This window comes from Chlorocebus sabaeus, chromosome 17 (genome assembly GCF_047675955.1).
Source record: "Chlorocebus sabaeus isolate Y175 chromosome 17, mChlSab1.0.hap1, whole genome shotgun sequence".
Classification (NCBI taxonomy): domain Eukaryota; kingdom Metazoa; phylum Chordata; class Mammalia; order Primates; family Cercopithecidae; genus Chlorocebus; species Chlorocebus sabaeus.
The window spans coordinates 35375843-35402607 of NC_132920.1; the positions used below are offsets into that span (position 1 = coordinate 35375843).

At 45.8% G+C, this 26765-nt stretch overlaps 1 protein-coding gene across 3 annotated transcripts in view; it reads left to right on the forward strand.

Moving 5' to 3' along the window:
• Positions 1-32: 32 nt before the first annotated feature.
• The window catches only part of ZNF76 (zinc finger protein 76), a 36772-nt gene continuing 10039 nt past the window's right edge, over positions 33-26765 (forward strand). For 2 of the 3 annotated variants that reach the window (XM_007972847.3, XM_007972850.3), the window contains exons 1-2: positions 253-360; positions 21935-22104. In XM_007972847.3, the coding sequence (XP_007971038.3) occupies positions 22032-22104 (73 nt within the window). In that variant the 5' untranslated portion in view covers positions 253-360; positions 21935-22031. The other variant, XM_007972848.3, reaches the window with a different exon arrangement.

Here is a 26765-nt window from a genome sequence, read left to right on the forward strand (position 1 = left end):
TCAGCCTCTCTGGCCATGCGTCACCCCGGCCTGGGGGAGGGGCGGGGCTCCGAGGAGCTCGGTTCAGGTCTCGGCGGCCTGGGCTCCAGGAGCCCCGGAACGAGGATAAGTTGGATGGCTGCCGCGGCAAAGCGGGGGGCGGGGTGGAGCGTGCCCGGTATTTTCTATACGGGTTCCGGGGCCCGGTAGAGGCGCGCCAAGAGGAGAGGAAAGTGCGGCGGCCCTGGAACCTGGATATCGCGCGAGGCAAGCTGCGCGCGGGCGGGCGGGCTATGGCGCAGGCGGGTTGTGGGGCCGGCGCTGGTGGCGGGGCCCGGTGCATGGCGGTCTGTCGGCGGAGTCGCCCTCGGGGGCTGTCAGGTTGGTGGCTGCGGGAAGAATGGGTCCACCATGCCCAGGGCGGGAGGCCGGGCGGGCGCAGGGCCCCGGGAAGGTCCCGAGCCCGGCGTGCCCACCTCCCTCCGGCCCTAGCAGGGCGGCCTGGCCGCTGGACCGCGGCCGGGTCCCCTTCCCCACCCAGGGTCCCTGCTCTTCTTTTCCGCCCTGCAGCTCCTCCCCCATGACTCCCAAACCCCACCCCGTGACGGCGCCCGCCTCCACCCCTGTGACCCCACACCCCACCCACTGACCCCAAGACCTCACCAGGTAACCGTTGGTTATTATTCATTGGCTGCTAACCCAGGAATTTCCCCAGCACTTCTGAGAGACCCACCAACCACTGACTCCCTCGGTTTTAATCCGATAACTCACATGACCCTAAGATCCCCACACTCCTCCTTAGTGACCCCCAAACCTGGGTGACCCTCCTGGCCCGGTAACCCTCCAATTCTACCCTGTGTTCCCTACAAACTCGGTGACTCCCTTCAAAACTGTGCTGGCAACTCCTAAGCCCTACTCCAATAGTTTTCCACCCACTCATCTTCTACACAGCCCTCAGTATCCTTGCCCTGTAGCCCTATGACCCTCATTCCACGTCTGCCTTTATCCTAAAATCACCCCCACTGGCATCTCTCTCTGCCCTCCCAGCCCTTCAGTGTCAATCAGCACATGACTTACAAGCGTCCAGCACCTTTCTGGTGCTGAGGAGGATATAGAGATTAATATGAAGTAGTAATAATTGGAGTCAACAGAGAATTCTGGATCAATCCAGAGTCCAGTCAATCCAGTGTGTGGTCCCAACTCTGTCACTGCTGTGCTTTAGAAACCTGGGAGAAGTCCCCTCCTCAGTCTGGACCTTAGTTTCTCAAAATGACTGTGATGAGGTTGGGTTAGATGATCTTTGAGTTTCCTTCCATCTGTGAAATTGTGAAATTCTGCAGTTCTCAGTCAAGATAATAATTTTTTGCAATCATTTTTGTACCCCACCCTGGAAGTTTCCTCTTGTAACCTCACCCCAGGATCTGCTTGCATCATGAACCTTACTCCCTCATTCCCAGATCACCCTCTTCACTCTTAATAGTGCATACCCATTTCCCTTGATCAGGCCCCATTAGTTAACATATTTGCAAAGCAGCATAGCAGAGTGCTTCATTTGGGGGCATTGAGTTCATAACATACCTAGGTTCCAGTCTGATTCTGGCCCTCCAGCTATGGGACTTGGGGTATATTATTTAGCCTGTCTTAACTTCAGTCCCCACCTCTGCTAAGTGAGGAAAATAGTGGTGCCTAACATAACACATATAAAGCACCAGGCACCATGCCTGGCACATGGGAACTCAGCATGAGCTGTTGTTAGAAATGAGACGCTCCTATGGATCTTACTCTGTCCTGAATGCTAGGGATTCAACAGACTGAACATGTGGCCCATACTTTGCATTATATTGCTACTACTGACATCTTGGAATCCCTATCTTCTCATCTCTGCTGTAGCCTCACCTCTGTGGTTCTTTACCCTGATTTTTGCCTCAATAACGATTGGCTTGCTGAATACCTACTGTGTGCCAAGCTCTGGATATATAAGTTAAATTTACCTCTCAACAGCCCCAAGAGTTTATTATTATTATATCTACCATTTTCCCATATTTTTGGTTGGTTGGTTGGTTGGTTTTAGAGAAATGAACCAGAAACTCACACAGCTAAGTAGCAGAGCTAAGATTTGAACCCACAGTTTAAAGAAAAACAGAACAAAACAAAACCCTACTCCATTGCCTGTCTTTCCCTCAAACTTACTCAACCTCAGCTCCTTGTTCCTTATTTTCTAGTAATTCCTAAATCCAACATCAGCTCATTCCTTGGTCCCCAAGGTTTCTGGTCTTGAGCTCCTAGCCTCAAGGGATCCTCCCACCTTAGCCTCTCAAGTAGTTGAGATTATAGGCCTGAGCCACCGATACTGGCCCTGACCCTCAAAGTTTCTGTTACCCTTTGCCACATAAGTTGGTGAGTTTCTCATCCTGCTGTTCATAACTTTTGATCTCATATCCCCTGAAACCCCTGCACCTTGTAGGGGAGGGAAAGTATCTTTTTGGGTTCATGGCTTAGGTCCCTATAACAAAAGAAAGATTTAACGAGAAGATTATACACATTTATTTAATGTAAGTTTTATGTGACAGGAGCCTTCATAAGGAAATGAAGACCCAAAGAAATGATTAAACTTGTGTATTTTTATACTAGATTTGATGAAGAGTGGATAGTTGTGGGAAAAAAATGCAAAAAGGGTAATATCAAATAGTAGTAAACTGGGAGAAACTTAGCAAGGCCTCTTTGTTCAGACTCTTCTCTGTCCCTGTGTCTTCACAGATAAGGATACTCCTTTCCTCTGAGTGCAGGGAGGGCACCTCTCTGTGAGGGTATTATGACCTGCTTCAGGGGAAAGTCAGAAAAATCCTTCCTAGGTTTTGTGATCTGCTTCAGGGGAGAAGAGCCTTGGAGAAAGTGAGAGTGACCTTCCTACTGCCATTTTCTCAAGTTGCCCTATTTTGGAGTAGTGTCTTGAACCCAGTCAACTTCTCTCTTCATCCTTTGCCCAAATATATCTTGTTCTATGAATCTTTGATGCTCCCAGCCCTTACCCCATGAGCTCACTCACCGTACAGTGTCTCCCACCTCATTGGCACTTTACCCCAAAGCCTTTCATCTTGTTAAGTCCCTTAGCCCCAGGAATCCACGTGTCTGTATGCTCTAAACCCCTCTAGTCCAGTAGTCTTTCATCCTATTTTTAGTCTCAGTGTTCTACTTCCACCAACCCACCTTCTGCCATCCTCAGCCACATTCTGTGACCTGAAACTTTCATATAATTTGTACTTCATTTAGTGACCTCTTGATGTGACCAGCTTCAATGGAATCAGCCCCTTCCATCCCAGCATGAACCAATCCTGTATAACTTGCACACCCTCCCATTCTAAGGCCTCTCCTCTCATACCCCTGCCCAGTATCCTGCGAGATCCTGCCTCTCAGATTCCTCCCTCAGTGATCACCTCTTCAAACCTGGATTGTCTTTTACCCTTCCACAGGGTCTTCCCCTTCCTGCCTTCCTCTTATTTGTCCCGTCAGCCATCCTCACCTCACCAATCTTGATAACTGATTACAATATAAATCTCCCTTCCATCTCAGCTCTGCTCCTTTCTTCCTCCAGTCTCTTGTGCATCTAACTCCAGGGCCATGCATATGCCCCTGCTGCTTTCAGCTCTGCTTCCTTCATATGCTGCACTGTCCCACCAAACTTCATCAGTCTCTTCGGTTTATCCAGAGAACTACACTCTTCTCTGGGAACTTCTGATGACTTCTAATAATAGATCACCAAAGGATCTCGGTTTTTAGAGGGCAGGGAGAGAGCCCTTGGAAATCCTTCAGAATCAATCTAGCTGTGTCTCCTGGACACCCTCCCACTGCCCTATGCCGTTATGAAGCTGCTTGCTGTATATACCCTCAGGGTAGAATGCTTTGGGTGTCAGCTTCTGCAGGCACTGAATTAGCCCCATTGTTTTCCAAGCCCTGGGAAAACTTGATAGTCCCCACCCACTGAAGTCTGGAGAGTCAGTAGCAAAATGTGACATCCAAGATCCACATCCAAAAGTCTATTCTATGGGTCACCAAATTCCCAGGTCTCTTATAGTGTATTTATTGGCTGTACAGCAATAAATACAACAGAAACTAAAACTAGAGTTGAGGAAAGGGTATATACCCTGGGTTCTACAACTGCTGTGGGTGGATTTTAAAAAGGAGCTCTTGCCTTAGATTTATTTACTTAGGGCACAGAACTTATTCTGCCTTGTATTTGAGTTATTTGTGTACTTTTCTCACCCCCACCCTGTGAGCTCGGTGAGAACCTAGACTAGGTTTTCTTTTTTTTTTTTGAGATGGAGTCTGTCACCCAGGCTGGAGTGCAGTGGTGCAATCTCGGCTCACTATAACCTCCTCCTCCTGAGTTCAAGTGATTCTCCCACCTCAGCCTCCCAAGGAGCTGGTATTACAGGCGCCTGCAACCCTGCCCAGCTAATTTTTGTATTTTTAGTAGAGACGGAGTTTCACCATGTTGACCAGTCTGGTCTCAAACTCCTGACCTCAGGTGATCCACTCACCTCAGCCTCCCAAAGTGCTGGGATTACAGGCAAGAGCCACCGCGCCTGGCCGGTTTTCTTTATCTTTTATCTTCATCTCATCCCTCATATTTAACAGGTAGTCAGTAAATACTTGCTGGATTAAATAAACTCACTCAGAAATTCTGCATCAGATGTACACAAGTAAAAGCGGTTCATGTCTACATTCATTTTGTGGACACAACAATACCCCTCCCCAAAGTTCTCCAAACATGATAATGGGCATGCCCCTTGATATAAACAGTCTGGAATTTAGACACTTCCTTTTTTTTTTTTGAGACAGAGTCTCGCTCTGTCGCCCAGGCTGGAGTGCAGTGGCCCGATCTCGGCTCACTGCAAGCTCTGCCTCCCAGTTTCATGCCATTCTTCTGTCTCAGCCTCCCGAGTAGCTGGGACTACAGGCGCACGCCGCCACGCCCGGCTAATTTCTTTTTGTATGTTTAGTGGAGACGGGGTTTCACCATGTTAGCAAGGATGGTCTCGATCTCCTGACCTTGTGATCCGCCCACCTCGGCCTCGGGATTATAGGCGTGAGCCACCGCGCCCGGGGCTAGACACTTCCTTTTTTAGTCATTGCTCAGGTAGGCAAATGGGTATAAGTGCTTTTTTTTTTTTTTCCTGCTCTATTTCTGGTAAGATAGATTGTTTGACGTGGTTGCTCGAATACAGTGGTAACAGCATCAGGGGCTGTCTTATATAAATCTGTTCTCCAGAAAACAGCTAGTTTGAAATATTTAGTGTGAGTTGCAGAGACGATTAAGAAACAGGGGAAACCAAGGAGGCAAAATGTTAGTAATTTTTGAAGTTGGGTAATGGGTTCAAGAGGTTCATTATACCATTCCTTCTGTTTTTATGTATGTTGGAAATCCATTATAAAAAGATTAAAGGAAGGGGCAGCTAGGTGAACAAGTGCAAATTTAGCACTGTTCCTTGGAAAACACCTCAGAGCAAATAAGCTGCTGTTTCTGAATCAGTACTGTTATCTAGGTTAAGTAGTATATTTAGTCCTAACCTTTCTCTGACCTCTTCTGTTTGTAAGATATCAGGATGCTAAATTTAAAAATTAGCACCCTGCAGAATTGTGTACCTGGTGGCCTGGGAATTGTAACATCCTGGCATCAAGCGCCTGTTGCCCTGCTTCTCAGCTTAGGTGTGGTTTCTGGTGGAATAGGGCTGGACTGGACCTGAGAAGCAGGTGAGGCAGTAAGGAGGAAAGAGGGATCCCGGGCTGGAGAGAGACCAGAGCTCGACTAGGGTCTTCCCCTTCTTGCCTAAAGCTTTCAGGTTACTGGGAGATCCTAAAGGTATATATATTCATTCATTCACTGATTGATTCATCCCACAAATATTTAGTGAATATCTGCTGTGTGCCAGGTACTTTTCTAGGTACTGGGAATAGAGCAGTGAGCTCACCATTTGAGGAATGGACAGGGTAGAGACAGACAATAAACAAATAAGTAAAATATATATTGAGAAAATTAAGCAGAGAAGGAAGATAGAAAGTGCCAAGAGTAGGCCATGCACAGTGACTCACACCTGTAATCCCAGCACTTTGGGAGGCCGGGGTGGGTAGATAACATGAGGCCAGGAGTTTGAGACCAGCCTGACCAACATGGCAAAACCCTGGCTCTACTAAAAATACAAAAATTAGCCAGGCGTGGTGGTGGGCACCTGTAATCCCAGCTACTTGGGAGGCTGAGGCATGAGAATCACTTCAACCCAAGAGGCAGAGTTTGCAGTGAGCCGAGATCATGCCACTGCACTCCAGCATGGGCTACAGAGCAAGACTCTGTCTCAAAAAAGAAGAAGAAGAAGAAGAATGCCAGGATTCTGGGTGTTAAAATTTTAAATAAGGTAGTTGAAGGGGGTCCCACTAAAGAGGTAACATTTGAGGAAAGACCTGAAGGAAGTTAGGGGGTAAGTCAAGCATACATCTAGGGGAAGTTTATTCCAGTCAGGAAAAACAGCAAACACAAAGGCCCTGAGGCAGGAATGTGCCCTATATATTCAAGAAACATGAGTAAGCCAGCCAACACGGCTGCAGTATATTAGTGAGAGAAGAAACGGCAGATGTTGCGGTGAGGGTGAATTGGGGGCAGATCACACAAGCCACTGGCTTTTACTGTGAGTTGTGAGTGAGATGGTAGCCATTAGAGAATTCTAGGCAGATAAATAACATGGCCTGCCATATTGAAAAGGTCATTCTGACTGCTGTGTTGAGAATAAGCTATAATGTGGTAAAAATGGTAGGAGAGAAACTGGTTAGGAGGCTACTACAATAGTCTAAGCAAGAGAAGTTGGGTGGCTTGAACCCAAGGTGAAGCAATGGAAAAGTGAGAAGTGGTTGTCTTCTGGATATATTTGGAAAGGAGCCAACAGGATTTGCTGATGGACTGGATGTGATATGTAAAAGAAATAGCAGTTGAGGATGGCTACAATTTTTTTTTTTTTTTTCAATACAGTCTCACTCTGTCGCCCATGCTGGAGTGCAGTGGCACGATCTCGGCTCACTGCAACCTCCGCCTCCTGGGTTCAAGCGATTCATCTGCCTCAGCGTCCTAACTGGGACTACAGGTGCACGCCAGCACGCTCGGCTAATTTTTGTGTTTTTGGTAGAGATGGGGTTTTACCATATTGGCCAGGCTGGTCTCAAACTCCTGACCTCGTGATCTGCCTGGCTCCCACATTTTTGGCCTGAGTAACAAAATGGTAGAATTCCAATCTACTGAAATTGGGGAGCCTGGAAAGAGGGCAGGTTGTTAGAAGGAGGAGATAAGGAATTTACTCTTGAACATGTCAAGTTTGAAGTGTTTTTTGGATATCAGAGTCGAGATGTTGAGTAAGCAGCTAGATATTCAAGTCTGTCGGAGCCTAGGAAATGTCTACTCTCAGGAAATTAAAGAACACTGTTACCTGGCAAGAGACAGCGGAGTATGGGAAGAACACTGGTAGCTATGTGATCCTGTGGGACTCCTCTGGCAACGCAGGCCTCTGTCTCTTCATCTGCAAAATGACTGCTTTATTTTATTTTGTTTTATTATCTGTTTCTTTGACAAGGTCTTGTTCTGTCACCCAGGCTGGAGTGCAGTGGCGCAATCATGGAGGCTCACTGCAGCAGCAGCCTCTCCCGCTCAATCAGTCCTCCCATGTCAGCCTCCTGAGTAGCTGGGACTACAGAGGTGGGCACCACCACACCTGCCTTATTTTTGTATTTTTGGTAGAGACAGGGTTTTACCGTGCTGCCCAGGCTGGCCTTGAACTCCTGGGCTCAAGCCATCCACCTGCCTCGGTCTCCCAAGGTGCTGGGATTACAGGCATGAGTCACTACACCCAGCCAAAATGACCACTTTAGACTAGAAATGAGCTGTCTTCTCAGCCCCTCCTATGGTGGGAGTTGATAAATTAAGTGCTTAGAATAAACATGATAATATATATGTATCTAAGAGCATTTTTCAAACTGCTGAGTTCTACATCAGGTAGTGGTATTGGCAATAAGATTTCTTCCTTCATTTGCTAAAGTAATACCCAGTGAGTGCCTGCCATGTGCTGGGCGCTATATCACATGAGATATGATGATGGAGAAGATGAATCTGAGCTCTCGGGGAGCACCTCAGACAACCCCCCTGGTGTGGCTTCACTGCCAAGTGCAGACAGCACATGGGGCTGAAGTGTGACATTAGCCACGGAAAGCTTGTTCCTGACCTGGGTCTCCATGGAAGCAGTGAACATGCACGTTAGAGATGAGGCAAGATGGTATTCCAGATGAGGGAAAAGTCTTCCACTTAGCTGGGCTAGGGAAGAGTTGGGAGTGGTTGGGAAGGGTTGAGTGATGGGGACTTCACTTCCTTCCCTCCTCCATTCTTTCGTTCAACATGTACTTCCTTGCCAGGAGTTTCTCTTAGAAGCTCACAGTTCTGTGGGAGATGAAGAGTTTCAAATCTGGTCTCAGGAGTTCAGGTTAGATAATTTACAGTAAGCAGAACTGAATCAGGATTCAAATTTGAACTAAAGAGCTCAGTTAGCTATGTAACCTAATAGTATTAATCATTTGGTGTCTGTGGGCACATTCTTTGTTAGGTGCTAATTAGGCTGAATGGTATGCTCTCCAGGAACTTAAATTATAATCACTGTAAGAGAGAGTAAGAATGTTATTTTCCCCTAAAAGAGTCAAGTGTTAAGGAAAACACACTCTGTGGCAGTGTATCCCTTTAACTGCATCTGGAAACTGTCCCTGCGGCTGTGTTTATTCTTGTGTCATTTAGATGTCTACAATTATATCGTGAGGAGAGTCTCTTTGTCCAGATAAACAAGAGTATAAGATATAGCTCATCCTAATCGACAAAATTAGTCACCCACAAAACTAGTTTAGAGGAGGCGTAGTCAACATCTACTACGTAATGGAATGGGAAATTTTGTCCTGGAGAGTGAAGAAAAAAAAAAAGAAAAACCTGGCCAGGGGTAGTGGCTCACGCCTGTAAACCCAGCACTTTGAGAGGCTGAGGTGGGCGGATCACGAAGTCGGGAATTCAAGACCAGCCTGGCCAACATGGTGAAACCCCATCTCTACTAAAAATGCAAAAATTAGCTGGGCATGGTGGCGTGCAGGAGAATTGCCTGAACCAGGACCCGGGAGGTGGAGGTCGCAGTGAGCCAAGATCGCACCAGTGCTCTCCAGCCTGGGCTATAGAACAAGACCCCATCTCAAAAAAAAGAAAAGAAAAAAACCCTGAGATACAAATCCAAGTGCAGCTGAAGCCATTGTCTTTAACAGATGGCCCTAACCTGTTTTGGGTGCTGTTTCCCAAAGCTGCCAACAAACTTCAAATGCCTTTTACCCTGGCAGCTATCAGTCAAGATATAGAAATGTGATGGTCTCACAAATCCTATGCAATTGTCTCTTTTACTGGCAAAAGTATGAAGTCACCCGGGTGTGGTAGCTCATGTCTGTAATCCCAGCACTTTGGGAGGCCGAGGCAGGCGGTTCACCTGAGGTCAGGAGTTCGAGACCAGCCTGGCAAACATGGTGAAACCCCATCTCTACTAAAAAGACAAAAATTAGCCGGGCGTGGTGGCGGGCGCCTGTAGTCCCAGCTACTCGGGAGGCTGAGACAGGAGAATCGCTTGAACCTGGGAGGCAGAGGTTGCGGTGAGCCGAAACCATGCCATTTCACTCCAGCCTGGGTGATAGAGCGAGACTCCGTCTCAGGAAGAAAAAAAAAAAAAAAGTATGAGGCGTACTCAGGCTCCTCACTTCCAGTTCAGAATCAGAAGGATTTGTGATGTTGGACAGGTCATTCAGGGTCTCAGGCTCATTATACTGTCATTACTGGAAGCCAGAACACCTCTTTTCTAGTGCCTCTTTGACACTCCCCTAGAGCTGGCCCTCTAGTGAATAGTTCATCCCTAAGAAGGCCAGATATAACTTGTTAGCCTGGTACTATCTCACTTCATCACTTCATTTGTTGGGAGTTCCTGCTACTTTTGGACAGTTGATAAAGCATGAGACCCACACAGTTAAGATAAGAACCAAGGAACTGGGAGCTCTTTGAGATTGTAGAACTGACCTGAGACTTCGATGTGGGGGATTTGGCAGGTGTGCCTAAGACCAGAGTTCTTTCTCTGAGATCATCTTCTCAACCTAGGAAATACTGTCCTGCGGCCACATGGAGCAGTGAAGGAGAAACGTAGTCCCTGCTTAGGCTACCACTTCATCCAGACACACCCTTGTGACCAGGCTGGGGACACACATATTGAAGCCACCATGTCCTCAGGTCCTGTAAAGACTTGCTGTTGTCTCATGCTCAGCTGATCAGCTTTCCATATGATATTATAGAATGGCCTCCATGAATCACGAAGCTCAGTTTTCAGATGTGCTTTTGCTATAGGTCAGTAACATGGAATCCATCATATCAGCACTGGACTCTCCATTCCTTATGTATGGAGAATCATAGATATTCCTATGACCAACAAAGGGAGTACAAAGCATGCATTTAGACTTTCTTTTTTTTTTTTTTTTTTTTGAGACGGAGTCTCGCTCTGTCGCCCAGGGTGGAGTGCAGTGGCCGGATCTCAGCTCACTGCAAGCTCCGCCTCCCGGGTTCACGCCATTCTCCTGCCTCAGCCTCCCGAGCAGCTGGGACTACAGGCGCCCGCCACCTCGCCCGGCTAGTTTTTTGTATTTTTTAGTGGAGACGGGGTTTCACCATGTTAGCCCATGTTGGGATGGTCTCGATCTCCTGACCTCGTGATCCGCCCATCTCGGCCTCCCAAAGTGCTGGGATTACAGGCTTGAGCCACCGCGCCCGGCCTAGACTTTCTATTTTTAGTTTTTTATTTATGTTGCATAGGTAACACAGTCTCAAAGCGTTTTTGTTTTGTTTTGTTTTGTTTTGTTTTGTTTTTTTATTGAGACCAAGTCTTGCTCTCTTTGCCCAAGCTGGAATGCAGTGGTGCAATCTCGGCTCACAGCAACTTCTGCCTCCTGGGTTCAAGTGATTCTCCAGCCTAAGCCTCCCAAGTAGCTGGGCCTACAGGCATGTGCCACCATGCCCAGCTAATTTGTGTATTTTTAGTAGAAATGGGATTTCACTGTGTTAACCAGACTGGTCTCAAACTCCTGACCTCGTGATCCGCCTGCCTTGGCCTCCCAGAGTGCTGATTATAGGTGTGAGCCACCGCACCCAGCCATTTTTTTTTTCATGGAATATAAAGGATATTCCCTGAGAAGTCACCCTTCCATCATCATCCCCACTCTGTCATCCTTCCACAGACAACCCTGGTTAGTAATTTCTTGACTGTGCTTCCACAGATTTTGTTTGTTTGTTTGTGTGCGTGCTTGCTTGCTTTGTTTGAGACGGAGTCTCGCCCTGTCACCAGGCTGGAGTGCAGTGGTGCAATCTTGGCCCACTGCAACCACCTTCCGGGTTCAAGCGATTCTCCTGCCTCAGCCTCCCGAGTAGCTGGAACTACAGGTGCATGCCACCTTGCCAAGCTAATTTTTTGTATTTTTAGTAGAGACGGGGTTTCACCATGTTGGCCAGGGTGGTCTAGATCTCTTGACCTGGTGATCCGACTGCTTCAGCCTCCCAAAGTGCTGAGATTACAGGTGTGAGCCACCGTGCCCAGCCCACAGATTTTTTAATGCAATGACAGTATATAAAAAGCACTGTTGAACCCGGGAGGCAGAGGTTGCAGTGGGCCTAGATCACGCCACTGCATTCCCGCCTAGGCGACAGAGCAAGACTTCATCTCATAAATAAATAATAAAATAATAAATAAATGGCACTGTTTTATACCTAGCCATTTTTATTCATTATATTTGGGAGATCTTGCCATGTCAGTATGTAAGGAGCTTCCTCATTTATGTCTACATAGTATGGAAGTTTGATATTGATGGACATTTATGCTGTTTCTAATTTTTTGCTTTTATTACATGCAGGGATGCCATAGATAACCTTAGACATGTGCCATTTTCGCACATGTCCGTCTACCTGTAGACTAGATGTGAAATTGCTGAGTCAGACAATATGTACATTTGTAATTTTGGCTGATATTGTCAAACTCTCCTCCATAGAGATTGTGCCAATATGTTCTCCCACCACCAGCAGTGTATGACTGTGCCTGTTTCTCCATAGCCTCATGGACATTGCTTCGAGTTAAGAATATAGCAGATTCTGCCGCACAGTGGTTCATGCCTGTAATCCCAATACTTTGGGAGGCCAAGGCGGGCAGATCACCTGAGGTCAGGAGTTAGAGATCAGCCTGGCCAATATGGCAAAACCCCGTCTCTACTAAAAATACAAAAAATTTCCCAGGTGTGATGGCTCCTGTCTGTAGTCTCAGCTACCTGGGAGGCTGAGGTAGGAGAATCTCTTGAACCCTGGAGGTGGAGGTTGCAGTGAGCTGAGATTGTGCCACTGCACTCCAGCCTGGGCAACAGAGTGAGACTCCGTCTCAAATAAATAAATAAATAAATAAATAAATAAATAAATAAATAAAAAATATATATATAGCAGATTCCCTGAAGATCAACATAGGATACTGAATCATGGGATCCCACTGTGACACTATTCCGCAAGACAGACGAAATATGGCACATACCAGTTTGAAGAATACAGCCAGGCACAGTGGCCCATGCCTATAATTCCCGCACTTTGTTGAGGCTAAGGTGGGAGGATCACTTGATCCTGGGAGATTGAGACTAGCCAGGGCAACATAATAAGACCTCGTCTCTACAAAAATTTAAAAATTAAAAAAAAAAAAAAGCCGGGCATGGTGACACACACCTGTAGTTCCACCTACTCGGGAGGCTGAGGTGGGAGGATCGTTTGAGCTCAGGAGATCAAGGCTGCAGTGGGCTAGGATCGTGCCACTGCACTTCAGCCTGGACAACAGAGCGAGACCCTGTCTCAAAGCAACAACAACAACAAAAACAGTTTGAAGAATATCACATTAAAAATATATCCACCAGGCAAGGTGGCTCATACTTGTTAATCTCAGCACTTCGGGAGGCTGAGGTGAGAGGATCACTTGAGACCAGGAGTTCAAGACCAGCCTGGGTAACATAGTAAGACCCCATCTCTACAAAAATAAATAAATGGAGATAGATGTAAGTAAATAAATAAATAAATTAGCCAGGCTTGGTAGTGCACACCTGTAGTCCCACATACTTGAGAGACTCAGGCAAGAGGATCGCTTTAGGAGTTCAAGGTTCCAGTGAGCCATGATCATGCCGTTGCACTTGTAGTGTGGGTGACAGAGCAAGACCCTGTTTCTATGTATATGTGTGTGTGTGTGTGTATATGTGTGTATATATACGTTTTTTGTGTATGTGTGTGTATATATGCATGTGTGTGTGTGTGTGTATGTGTGTGTGTATCCAAGAGGTAGTTGTACTTCTGGTAGTTAAAGAAAACTTCTTGAGGCAGTTCTCCACCTTGGTATTCATGCCAGCATGAATTAGAAAAGAAGTACATCGATGTTTTTCATTTTCTTTTGAGACAGGGTCTTGCTTTGTCACGCAGGTTGAAGTGCAGTGGCACAATCATAGCTCTCCACAGCCTCAACTTCCTGGGCTTGAATGATCCTCCCACTTCAGCCCCCGAGTAGCTGGGACTACAGCCATGTGCCACCATGCCTGGCAATTTTTTTTTTTGTAGAGATAGTGTCTGCACCTGACCTCAGCCTCACATTGATTTTTTTAAGATGGCGTCTCAGCCGGGCATGGTGGCTCATGCCTGTAATCCCAGCACTTTGGGAGGCTGAAGCAGGTGGACCTGAGGTCAGGAATTCGAGACCAGCCAGGCCAACATGGTGAAACCCCATCTGTACTAAAAATACAAAAACATTAGCCGGGCCTGGTGGTGCGCACCTGTAATCCCAGCTACTCCGGAGGCTGGGGTAAGAGAATTGCTTGAACCCGGGAAGTGGAGGTTGCAATGAGCCAAGCTTGCACCACTGCACTCCAGCCACTCCAACCTGGGCGACAGAGTGAGACTCTGTCTCAAAAAAAAAAAAAAAAAGACAGAGTCTCACTCTGTTGTCCAGTGCACTCTGGAGCGCTGTGGTGCAATCTCGGCTCACTGCCACCTCCGTCTCCTGGGTTAAAGCGATTATCTTGCCTCAACCTCCTGAGTAGCTGGGACTGCAGGCGTGCACCACCACACCTGGCTAATTTTTGTATTTTTAGTAGAGATGGGGTTTCGCCATGTTGGCCAGGCTAGTCTCGAACTCCTGACCGCTAATGATCTGCCTGCCTCGGCCTCCCAACATGCTGGGATTACAGGTGTGAGCCACCGCGCCTGGCCAGACGTTGATTTTTAAAGCCCAAGTCAGGGCCAGGCACAGTGGCTCACACCTGTAATTCCAGCACTTTGGGAGGCCGAGGCAGGCAGATCATGAGGTCAGGAGTTCGAGACCAGCCTAACTAACATGGTGAAACCCCCGTCTCTACTAAAAATACAAATATTAGATGGGCCCCGTGGCTCATGCCTGTACTACTACTCAGGAGGCTGAGGCTGGAGAATTGCTTGAACCCGGGAGACTCTGTCTCAAAAAAATAAATGGGGGTCTCACTATGTTGCCCAGGCTGGTCTCAAACTCCTGGGCTCAAGGGATCCTCCCACCTCAGCCTCCCAAAGTGCTGGGATTTCTTTTAAATGGCACTTCTTTTTTTAAAAAGAAAAAAAAAATTTTAAATCAATATGATTTATGCAAAGATGCGTTTAGCTGTGTTAAACTTGTGTTATGTTAATGCAAGTTTCTGTTACTAATTTCCTGTTTTCTCGTCAGTGTTTAGAAACCCACAGAACCAGGTCTGTTCACTAGGTTTTTCTGCGTGTAGTGAAGTATTTTTCTGTAGTAAACATTGAATCATTTTACTGCAAGTTTTCCAAATCTGGTTCTAATTTGTTTGCCACTCATCTTCATCAGCCTTCATCCCCAAACTAATGTGTCTTTGTCCTCATGTGAAGTTTTCTATGTTTACAAATGAAGAAGTTTCTGAGTGAAGATTAAGTCATAATTATTTTTCTCATCAAAATTGAACATTCTTTTCAGGCAAATGTTTTTGTTGTTCTCTTTTTTTGACTTCTAAATACAGTTGCCCACTGGGCTGGCTGAGGCAGAGTACAGAAAGCTTGTTCCAACTGTCCAGAGTTCTGGTTGGCAGAAGACGATAGAATAGTGAACAGGTGCCTGTAGTCCACACAGCCCAGCTCACGTGTGGAGCACAGTAGGTCTCAACCGTGATAAAGTCAGAAACATAAAAACCATGACTACTCTTTAGTTTCCTATCTTTCACATCCCTTATTTTTCTCCTTTGGAGAGGCAGTTTAAGCACATCTTGATTCATGGAGAGACCTAAAGATCCAAAGTATCTAAAAAGTTGGGAGTAGTGGCACACACCTATAGTCCCAGCCACTCAGGAGGCTAAGGCAGGAGGATCGCTTGAGGCCAGGAGGTTGAGTTTACGGGAGCTATGATCACTACATGCCAAACTGGGCAACAGAATGAGATCCTGTCTCTAAATAAATAAAAGGTTTTTCTAAATGTTATCTGTCCTCAAAAATTACAATTTATGTTTTAAGATTAAGAAACACATCGATACATTGCAAAGGTGAAGGGTTGTTTTCCCTGCATCAGGACCAATAATGGGTTAAGTTTATTTAAAAGTGCAGCAGGCCAGGTGCAGTGGCTCACACCTGTAATCCCAACATTTTGGGAGGCCGAGGAGGGCGGATCAAGAGGTCAGGAGTTTGAGACCAGCCTGACCAACGTGAAACCCCGTCTCTACTAAAAATACAAAAAAATTAGCCGGGTATGGTGGCGCATGCCTGTAATCCCAGCTGCTCAGGAGGCTGAGGCAGAAGAATCACTTGAACCCAGGAGGCGGAGGTTGCAGTGAACCGAGATCACGCCATTGCACTCCAGTGTGGGCGTCAGAGCGAGACTCCGTCTCAAAAAAAAAAAAAAAGCGGCCAACAGAATTAGATTTGCTCCTAGTTCTGAGAAAGTCAAGAGTGCTCCTTTCTGTCTTCACTCTTTTCTCACCTTCCCCTGTCCCAGTCTGTTTCTCACCTATTCCCAGCTTAGGTCATTGCAGAGCTAGTAAACCTTATACCCTACAAGGAGAAAACAGAGCAGCCACCCTCACTGCCCCTCTGCCCTGTCTCGGAGGGTTGCAGGAGTAGTGAGTCTGAACCGTCAAGTGCAGGCAGAACTCAGACATAGCCATCCTGAAGCAGTAACAAGCCTTTCTTTGGCTCTGCCCATGTCACTGTTGTTAGTTCAGTGCCAGCACGGGAGGATTCAGAGTAAACCACCATTGAAAGAAAGTACAGGGAGAAAAACAGCAATCAGGGCACTGGTAGATGCCTGGCAGCCACAAAGCTTCCTCCTCACCCTCTGCAGTCAGGCTTTTTGGTAAGGCAGCTTCAGAGACAGAAAGGTCAGGGAACAACAGTAGCCTCTTAAAGGTTTGTATTATGAGACTTAGGAAGGAAATGTGAATGAGTTGAGGTTATTTAGCCTGGATGCAAGAACACGAAAAGGAGTGGAAATTTGTTTTCTTTGAGTCTAAGAGGGGTTATTTTGGGAAGCGTGGCTACCAGCAGCTCTTCCCTCTTTCCATTGCGGGTAGGCTGAGAAGGACGGGGTTTAAGTTACAGTGGGTGAGATGGAAGTTAACCTGTATTCAAGTGTTTTGAGTGCTGACAGTGTGCCGGTCACAGTGGATTAGCAGAAGGAAGAAGTGTGCCAGACATTGAGAAGTATGGGCTCTGGGGCAGCCAGCCTGACTTTAAAACCTGACTTCAACACATAGTAGCATTGGAAGCTTGGACAAAGTACTATACCTCTAAACCTCAGTTGCCTCATCTGTAAAATGGGTATAATATACCTACTTCCTCATCAGTTATTTTTAAGATTAAGAGTTAATATAGGTAAGGTGCTTTAAAAAGTGTCTGGTATATATCAATCACATTTATATGTGATAAAAATAAATATTAGCATGAGCAGTAGAAAGGATCTTAGGGTAATTTGGGCCAGCATTTCATTTTACAGATAAGGAGGCAAACAGAGAGATAGAATTGAGATGAGATTAGAAGCCAATTCTGTAGACTTCTAGTCCAGGGTGGTTGCCGCTAGTCCTAGCTGTTTTAGGAATCCATATTGCTTCAAAAGCATTTCCCTTTAGGTTCCTCTTCCCCTCCTCCTTATAGCTGGTATTTCTAGAGTACAGGCATATGTGGCCTCATTTAATCCCTTACAGCAGGCTATGAAGCAAATGCCACTATTATCCCCATTTTTTTATAAGTGATATCTGAGGCTCAGAGAGGTTCATTTACCTCCCCAAGGCTACACAGCTTCTGAGAAGTTCAGTCTGGATTAAAACTCAAACCTCTGACTTCAGAGCCTGTGCTCTTAACCACACCACTGATTTTCCTTAGAAAGTCTCAGTGGAGTGCGGTTGTGCTCAATTAAACCATGTGAGTATTTGACAAAGGTGAGCTGCAGGAGCCACAGGGCCCAGGGAATGTAAAGGTATTTTGCAATCCTTTTTCAACCTATATCTGCTTTGCTTTTATTTTTATTTATTTATTTATTTAATTTATTTATTTATGATGTTGTTGTTGTTTGCTTGTTTTCTTTTTTTTGAGACAGAGTTTTGCTGTTGTTGCCCAGGCTGGAGTGCAGTGGTACAATTTCGGCTCACTGCAACCTCTGCCTCTCAGGTCCAACCAATTCTCCTGCCTCAGCCTCCCAAGTAGCTAGGCATGTACCACTACACCTGGCTGATTTTTGTATTTTTTTTTTAGCAGAGGCGGGGTTTCACCATGTTGGTCAGGCTGGTCTCGAACTCCTATTCTCAAGTGATCTGCCTGCCTCAGCCTCCCGAAGTGCTGGGATTACAGGCATGAGCCACCGTACCTGGCCTGCTTTGTTTTTAGACCTGGTTTCTCTTATGTGTCTTCTGACACAGTGCAGTTACACTAAAACAGGTTACCCAAAGAATCTACCTGATGAAGAGAGTGAAATTTGAAGGTGATAGACCAGACCAAGAGAGGCCAGGAGCAGAGCTCTTTCGAGATGGGGACCATGTGGAGGTTATCAGGGCTCTGGGCAAGGATGCTAATAGACCAGAGATGTCAGATGTCAGAATCCCCACCTTGACCAGTGATTCTTCACTATTAATCGCTCTCAGATCCTGATGACAGCCTTGCACTTCCCTCTCTCTTGGAAAATGCAAAAGCTCACACACCAAAAAAGTATTTTGGAGTAGCTTCAAGGTTCATAACCCCCCAGCTTCACCTCTGTGCTTGGCAACATTGTAATTAAGGTCACACTCTGGATTAAATGGCCTAGGGTCAAATCCTCCTTTATTAGTTAGCTGTGTAACCTTGAGCAAGTTACTTAACTTGGTCTTGGGCCTCCAGTTCCCTCAACGAGGGAACTTTTAAATGAGGATAATCATAGCATTTGATTATAGGGTTGTTAGAATTAAATGAGTTAATGTGTGTGACATTCCTAGCACATGATTAACTCTATAGTAGTGTTCACTATATAATAGTAGTATTGCTGCCTTTGGACCTTAGCCTATTTAGTAAATGTTTATGGACAGAATGAATGAATAATTCTAGTTGAGATGCCAAGCCTGGGGTAGAGCATTCCAATCAGCGTGTAGCAGATGGTCTATAGGTTTTTTGGGGTTTTTTGGTTTGTTTGTTTGTTTGTTTGTTTGTTTTGAGATGGAGTCTCACTCTGTCGCCCAGGCTGGAGTGCAGTGGCGCAATCTCGACTCACTGCAAGCTCTGCCTCCTGAGTTTATGCCATTCTCCTGCCTTAGACTCCCGAGTAGCTGAGACTACAGGCGCCCTCCACCATGCCTGGCTAATTTTTTGTATTTTTAGTAGAGACGGAGTTTCACCCTGTTAGCCAGGATGGTCTGGATCTCCTGACCTCGTAATCCGCCTGCCTCAACCTCTCAAAGTGCTGGGATTACACCGTGCCCAGCCAGTTTTTTGTTTTTCTTTTTTCTTTTTTTTTTTTTTTGAAACGGAGTTTCGCTGTTGTTGCCCAGGCAGGAGTGCAATGACACGATCTTAGCTCACCGCAACCTCCGCCTCCTGGGTTCAAGCGATTCTCCTGCCTCAGCCTCCCAAGTAGCTGGGATTACAGGCATGTGCCACCACGCCCAGCTAATTTTGTATTTTTAGTAGAGACGGGACTTCTCCGTGTTGATCAGGCTAGTCTTGAACTCCCAGATGGTCTATAGTTTTGCCAAGATATTGATCCGCTCAACCCTCAGGGCTGCGAAAGCCCCAGTTGGTCGCTTCTGGCTTCAAGCAGTGACATCTGCAGTGTGAACTTCTGACTTTAAGCAGCAGCATCTGCAATGCAATGTACAAATATCTGTCTCTCTTGGTCATCTGACACGAAAGCGGTTTGGGTACCAGTTGAGGATATCAGTTGGTAAGTCATGAGAATCCAGTAGGCAATCCAGATTCCAAGCCCAGGAGAATTTTGAGAATGGGTGTCAGAGAGTCTTCAAGACTGCACTGAGTTTAGAGGCCGTGGGCTTCCTGCAGGTCTCACAAGTGTTGGGGTCACAGCTAGAGCAGGCTCCATACCACAGTGGGTATAGAGGATGTCCTGCCAGCAGGAAGCTTCAGTGCTTCCCACCTTGCACATGAGGGACCCAGGGAGTCACTCACAGGATTTGTGGAGAGCCCACAGTGTGAGGTGCTGCAGAAACCACTGTGACGCAGAAACCAGACTAGAGCCCAAAGCCTTGTGAAGGCAACAGACATTAAACAGATAGTGATAAGTACTGAAGTAGGTTAGGCCCAGAGGTGTGAGTGCTAGAAAAAGGTGGTACCTAGGCTGTGGGAGTTTATAACAGGACCCAGTCTTGTCTGCAAGGTGGACTCTAAGAGCTGTAGGAAACTATGGAAGGGTTTTAGTCAAGGAAGTGGTATGTTTAGATTTATACTCTTTTTTTTTTCTTACAAATCCACCTTTATTTATTTACTTTTCATTAGTTTAAGTCCTTGAGGGGCACAGAATCAGACAGATTCTATGTTCAGTAGCCTTAGCAAGATTGCTTGGGAATTTAGCACAAACCATGCCACTGTTTCCACAGGGCTGAGTGTACCTTTCCCCAGATTATGCTGGTTTTCTTCAGTTTGCTGCCAGCAGTCAGTGTGGTGTTCTTTGCTTTGTACATGTAAGTACATCTTTTGCCTAAATAGAATTCAGTTTCATTTCGAGCATAAATACCTTCAATTTTCTTTCTTTTTTTTTTCGCAGACGAAGTCTGGCTCTGTCGCCCAGTCTGGAGTGCAGTGGTGCCATCCCGGCTCACTGCAAGCTCCGTCTCCTGGGTTCACGCCATTCCCCTGCCTCAGCCTCCCGAGTAGCTGGGACTACAGGCACCCGCCACCATGCCCGGCTAATTTTTTTGTATTTTTAGTAGAGACAGGGTTTCACCACGTTAGCCAGGATGGTCTCGATCTCCTGATCTTGTGATCCACTGTCCTCAGCCTCCCAAAGTGCTGGGATTATAGGCGTGAGCCACCGCACCCAGCCACTACCTTCAATTTTAATAAGAACTGTGTCCTCCCTTTGGTTCTGGAGGCCCGACTTACAGCTAGCAGAAAATGGCCTTGGACTACAGCCTTCCAAATGTATTTATCTTATTATTATTGTTATTTTTGAGACAGGGTCTCTCTTTGTCACCCGGGCTGGAATTCAGTGGTACAATCATAGCTCACTGCAACTTCAAACTCCTGGGGTCAGGCAATCCTCCCACCTCAGCCTCTTGTGTAGCTAGGACTGCAGGCATGTGCCACTACACCTGGCTAATTTTTTTTTTTTCTTTTGTAGAGACAGTGTCTTGCTGTGTTGCCCACATTGGTCTTGAACTCCTAGCCTCAATTAATCCTCCTGCCTCAGCCTCCCAAAGCACTGGGATTGCAGGCATGAGCCACTACACCCTGCCCATATTTGCCTTTTAGAAGTCCTGTTCTCAGCAGGCCTCTACAGGCTCCAAGATGGTGGGAAGAGAGCTTTTTTAAAAAATTCACCCTGACAGTATAAACATGAATATTAGAACATAGTTGGAAGAGGCTGAGGCAGGAGGATCACTTGAGCCCAGGAGTTCGAGGTTACAGTGAACTGTGATGGAGCCACTGCACTCCAATCTGGGTGGCAGAGTGATACTTTGTCTCTAAAAAAGGAAAGAAAAGGAAATGAATTGGAAACAGACAAAAGTTTCTCTGAGGACATAAGTTAGAAGACTCCTTATAGTAGTCAGGAGGTGAAAGGTAATACTTGCCTGAAATAAGTACCTGGACTTTTGAGGGAGAAGGGGGACTCAAGCATGATCACCTACCAATTCTGGGTGGAAGGCAATACCATCCCTGGGATAGGGGATACTGGAAGTAAAATAGTTCTGGAAGGTTGGGACACATTGTGAGTTCTGTTAGGGACTTATTCCATGTGTGGTACATGTGGGATGTTCCCTGAGGAAGGCCAGTGGATAGATGGCTCCGAGCACAGGAGAGATGTTGGAGTAGGCAGAGAGAACCATCAGCAGTGGGGCTGACTGCCTGCCTTCAGCAGGGCTCCTTCCTAAGGGGAGAAAGTTTAGAAATGAATTTTGATCAGTGATTTCTTACTTTACGACCAGTTTGATTGGCATGCTTCTCTTCTATGCTCAACTTTTAGAATTCTTAATGTATATTTTGAGCCCTTTTCATAAAAACCAATATAGTTCACTACTTTGAAGAATTCGTCTTTTTTCTTCTTGGCTGGCTGGCCTCATGTAACTCCTTCCCTGAGTATCTTTGCAGTAGGAGAAAGCTGATTAACTCATAATGTGGTACTGTTCATTTTCTTAGATTTGTGACCCAGAAGGAAATCTCTGACCTCGGCTAGTGGCTCTTGGTGCTGGCCAGAAGCCAACTTCATGTCTGAGTGCACGAGCAGCAGTTTGCCATGGAGAGCTTGGGGCTGCAGACGGTGACCCTTAGTGATGGGACAACAGCCTACATCCAGCAAGCTGTCAAAGGTGAGTATTTCTGGAGACCTCAGGATCCTGCCCTGTCCCTCAGCCTCTGGAAAGGAGTGTCTGTTTCTAAGAGTCCCACCATCACCTTGTCCTCCCGCCTGCTTACCCTTGCCCACGAGCACAACTTGCTCTGCATTAGAATCTCCTGTGGTGCTTGATGAAAAGGGAACTCTAAAATAAAATGCTGCAAGTCAGACAATCCCAGTCATAGGAACCAGTACCTCTCAAAGACAGAATTCCTAATATGTATTGAGTAGTTCATAAATATTTCTGGAATGAACACAGTGTTAGTTATGACTCCCTGCTTTTCAGATATCCCCTGTCACAGTTTTTTAGTGCTTTCTAGAAGCAGTTTATCATCTTAATTCAAGTATATTCAAACATTCAAACTACTAAGCATCTACCATGTGCAAGATACTCTTCTAAGCCAGGCATAGTGGCTCATGCCTATAATCCCAGCACTTAGGAGGCTGAGATGAAAGGATCACTGGAGGCCAGGAGTTGGAGACCAGCCTGGGCAACATAGCAAGACTCTGTCTCTAAAAAAATAATAAAAATAATAATCTGGGTGCAGTGGCATGCACCTTTAGTCTCAGCTATTCAGGAGACTGAGGCAGAAGGATCACTGAAACCCAGGAGTTTGAGGATTCAGTAAACTATCATTGCACCACTGCACACCAGCCTGGGTGACACAGCAAGATCCCATCTCTAAAAAAATTTTTTTAAAAAAGATATGCTTCCAGATTCAGAGAGGAACACCCAAGCAGAGATCTCATGCCCTAATCCCTACTAGGGGATGCCAGAATTTAAAATATAGGGCACATAGTTCAATCTGAATTGGACATAACAATGAATACTCTTGTAGGATACGTATGTCCCAAATGTTGTAGGGACATATGTATACTACATACTAGGGACATACATATATCTCATATAAAGGATAGACATATGTAAACATGGAATTAAGCTGGGCTTGGTGGCATGCACCTGTAGTCTCAGTTACTTGGGAGGTTCAGATGGGAGGATCTCTTGAGGCCAGAAGTTTGAGGTCAGCCTAGACAACAGCAAGACCCCATCTCAAAAAAAGTAGGGAGTGTTAAATACTATAAAATACTAAAATAATAATACTAAGTTCTAAAAACAAAATGTATTATTTGAAATTCAGATTTACCTGGGCATCCTATATTTTATCTGGCAATCCTACCCCCACTCTCAAGGTACTTAAAATCAAGGTAGGTGTGGAGTCAGAATAAAGTGTTTGGTGCAAGGCCTGCAGGCCAGGGACACTCTTCCTTTCTTGCCAGTGTTCTCAGGCAGCCAGATAGCATTCGTGTCTTCCTTGGACAGCACTGGGCAAATACTGCCTTGTTCCTACTCTTCATTTTGCGTTTTCTGGACTCCATGATTGTCACTGTCCTCATAAAGCATTGTCATTGCAACATTGCCCTCCATTTCAACACACTATCAGAATATATTTCCGCTCCTGTGTTTACAGATAAGTTGTTTATTGATTTCATTTTAAGTTGTCTGTTTCCTGGTGATGACTAAGGAGGCCCCTTAATCTCATCAGTAAGCTCTTTCCATATGACAGTCTGTGGGGGTCCCTTCTGGAAAGGTTTCTTGTCAAGAGCTGTCTGTGACATGTGGGTTCTTGCTGGCTTCATCTTGAGAATGCAACTTCTCTAGAATACTTTTGAAGCCTGAAACTCTCTGTTTGCAGACTTCCCACTCCAGGTCTTGCCCCTCCAGTGCAGTCTCTGTGAGATGGAAGAACTTAGAACTCTAGCTAGGGTTGTGTTTACTCCTTGGACCCAGTTAGTTCCTGTGCCTCAGCCTTCCACTGAGAATTAATGGTCAAATGAATGAATAAAAAGCAAGTGACCACACCTGACCTGAGAGAGCCACTCTTTCCTTATATCTGTCTGTCTTATGTATTTCTTTATTGTGTCAGTCTTCCTGGCTGTTCTGTGCCCACTCTGTGGTGTTGCAGTGTGCACTTACACACATGCACACTCACTCACTCACTCACAACAGATTTTCCCTCTGCTCAGGGTAGAGCTGTCCTTCAGAGACCAGAACCACACTTTCCTGAAAGGCTTCTCTGACTGGTGAGCTCCTCTGAAGCTTTTGACTGAGGCACATTTGTCTCTCTCTGCCGGAAACCCTAAAATTGTATGAGACTTATCTTTAATTAGGATGAATATAAAATGTATTATTCAAATACAGCATTTTAAAAGTGGAAGAGTGTGCTATTAATAAATGCACTGGAATGGTTCCAGGCAAACTGGGGCATATGGTCACCTCTGTAATGGGACACGAGGCCCTTGTCAGTCAGCTGTTCTCCCCACTGTCTCTCTCCATTGTAGTCTCTAGTTGTTAGAGGAAATAGTAGGCTAAGTTTTTTCTTCAGACAACTCTTCTCAGCATTTTGTTTTCTACCTTGAAGTAGTACCCACTCTGCTGGCAGTAGCTTGCCGATGCTTTCAGAACCCCAAGTACTGATGCCCTTGCCAGGACAGATAAATTGTTAAAATGAGGGTAGCCTACTGCTCTGTGGGTGGGAGGGAAGAAAATGGGTTCCTCTTCCCCCCATCTCAGCTGCCTTTCCTATTTCTTACCTTTATCTCCACCTTACCTGCCTTTGGTTAGTTGTAGGACTGTTAGTTACTGACCCCAAGAAGACTCAGTTTGGGAACAAGTTTGGGGATTCCTCTAAAGGGTAGATGTCAGCAGAGACTTTGACTGGAAGTAACTGTCTTTCCCACCTGAGTGCTCAGTTTCCTAAACCTCAGTCTTCTAAGGAAAGGACAAATCACTTGTCATTAACTTTTTTTTTCTTTTTTCTTTCTTTTTTTCTTTTTGTTTTTTGTTTTTTTATTTTGAGACAGAGTCTTACTTACCCTGTCGCCCAGCCTGGAGTGCAGTGGCACCATCTCGGCTCACTGCAACCTCCACCTCCCGGGTTCAAGCGATTCTCCTGCCTCAGCCTCCCGAGTACCTGGTACTACAGGTGTGTGCCACCATGCCTGGTTAATTTTTTTGTATTTTTAGTAGAGACACGGTTTCATCATTTTGGCTAGGCTGGTCTTGAACTCCTGACCTCAGGTTATCTGCCTGCCTCAGCCTCCCAAAGTGCTGGGATTATAGACGTGAGCCACCACACCCAGTCTAACTTTTTTTTTTTTTTCCTTTTTGAGACAGGACCTCACTCTGTCACCCAGGCTGGAGTATGGTGGTACAATCTCAGCTCACCGCAACCTCTGCCTCCTGGGTTCAAGTGATTCTCCTGCCTCAGCCTCCTGAGTAGCTGGGATGACAGGCATCTGCCACTGCACCCAGTTAATTTTTTTGTATTTTTAGTAGAGACAGGATTTCACCATGTTGGCTAGGCTGGTCTCGAACTCCTGACCTCAGGTGATCTGCTCGCCTCGGCCTCCCAAAGTGCTAGGATTACAGATGTAAGCCACCATGCCCAGCCTTTTTTTAATTTATTTTTTATTTTTTTGAGACAGGGTCTTACTCTCTCACCCAGGCTGGACTGCAGTGGCACAATCATGGCTCCCTGCAACCTCTGCCTCCTGGGCTCAAGCAATCCTCACACCTCAGCCTCCTGAGTAACTGGGACCACAGGCATGCACCACTACACCCAGCTAATTTTTGTGTTTTTTGTAGAGACAGGGTTTTGTCACATAGCTCAGGCTGGTCTCAAACTCCTGAGCTCAAGCGATCCACCCACCTTGGCCTCCCAAAGTGCTCGGATTATAGGCATAAGCCACCAAATCTGACCATCATTACCTCTTAGATCTCTTTCTTTCCTTTCTCATTTCTCCTCTTCCTTCGCCCTCTCTCAGACTCACTGGACACAAGGAAGGGTCGTCTAGTTCTAATTTAAAGAGCCTTATTAGAAGTGCTTTCCAGTTAGGTAAAAGAAGAGTAATATCTTCGAAGTCTGGAGTCTTGTTCATTTTTATGCTGCTTGTTGTGTTGCCTTAGGTGATCTAATTTTTTACTAGAAAATTGAAATGAAAATATCAGAGATCAATGAAGGAACCATTACTCAACAGTAGCAGTGGAATAAGACCTACATGGACACATAATAGTATAATAGTTGTACTCACATCGTTCTCTATTGCTTTACTTTCCATCTCTTCTAAAATGCATATTGGGCTTATAATAAAAGCTAGAATTTATTGAGGGCTGACCATATACACCTGGCACTCGGAATTCCCAGTCTTTTATATACATTAACTCATTCAACCCTAACAGAAACCCTATAAGAAAGACACAGTTTTCAATCCCCATTTTACGAAAAGGAAACTGAGGCACGAGGTTAGTTAAATAAGCTGTCCAAGATCACACAGCTGTTAAGAGGTAGAGCTGGAATTCAAACTCAGGAGGCCTGGCCCGGTTCCAGAGTCTATTGTTTTTAACCATTAAGCGATATAGCCTGCCTTCACAGGGGCTCCTGGTCTTAGCACACTGTCATAGTGAGGGATGAGGGGATATGTTTTGATTTTGTTAGTTTGAAGTATATCTGAATTTTGACCCATTGGGGCCCATCCAGGTTTAAGGGCCATTAGTTCAAGTCTCAGCAACTTACTATTAGGTTGGAAGTTTCCACTTGGCTGGGCATGGATAGAATAATAAATGAAGTTACTCCT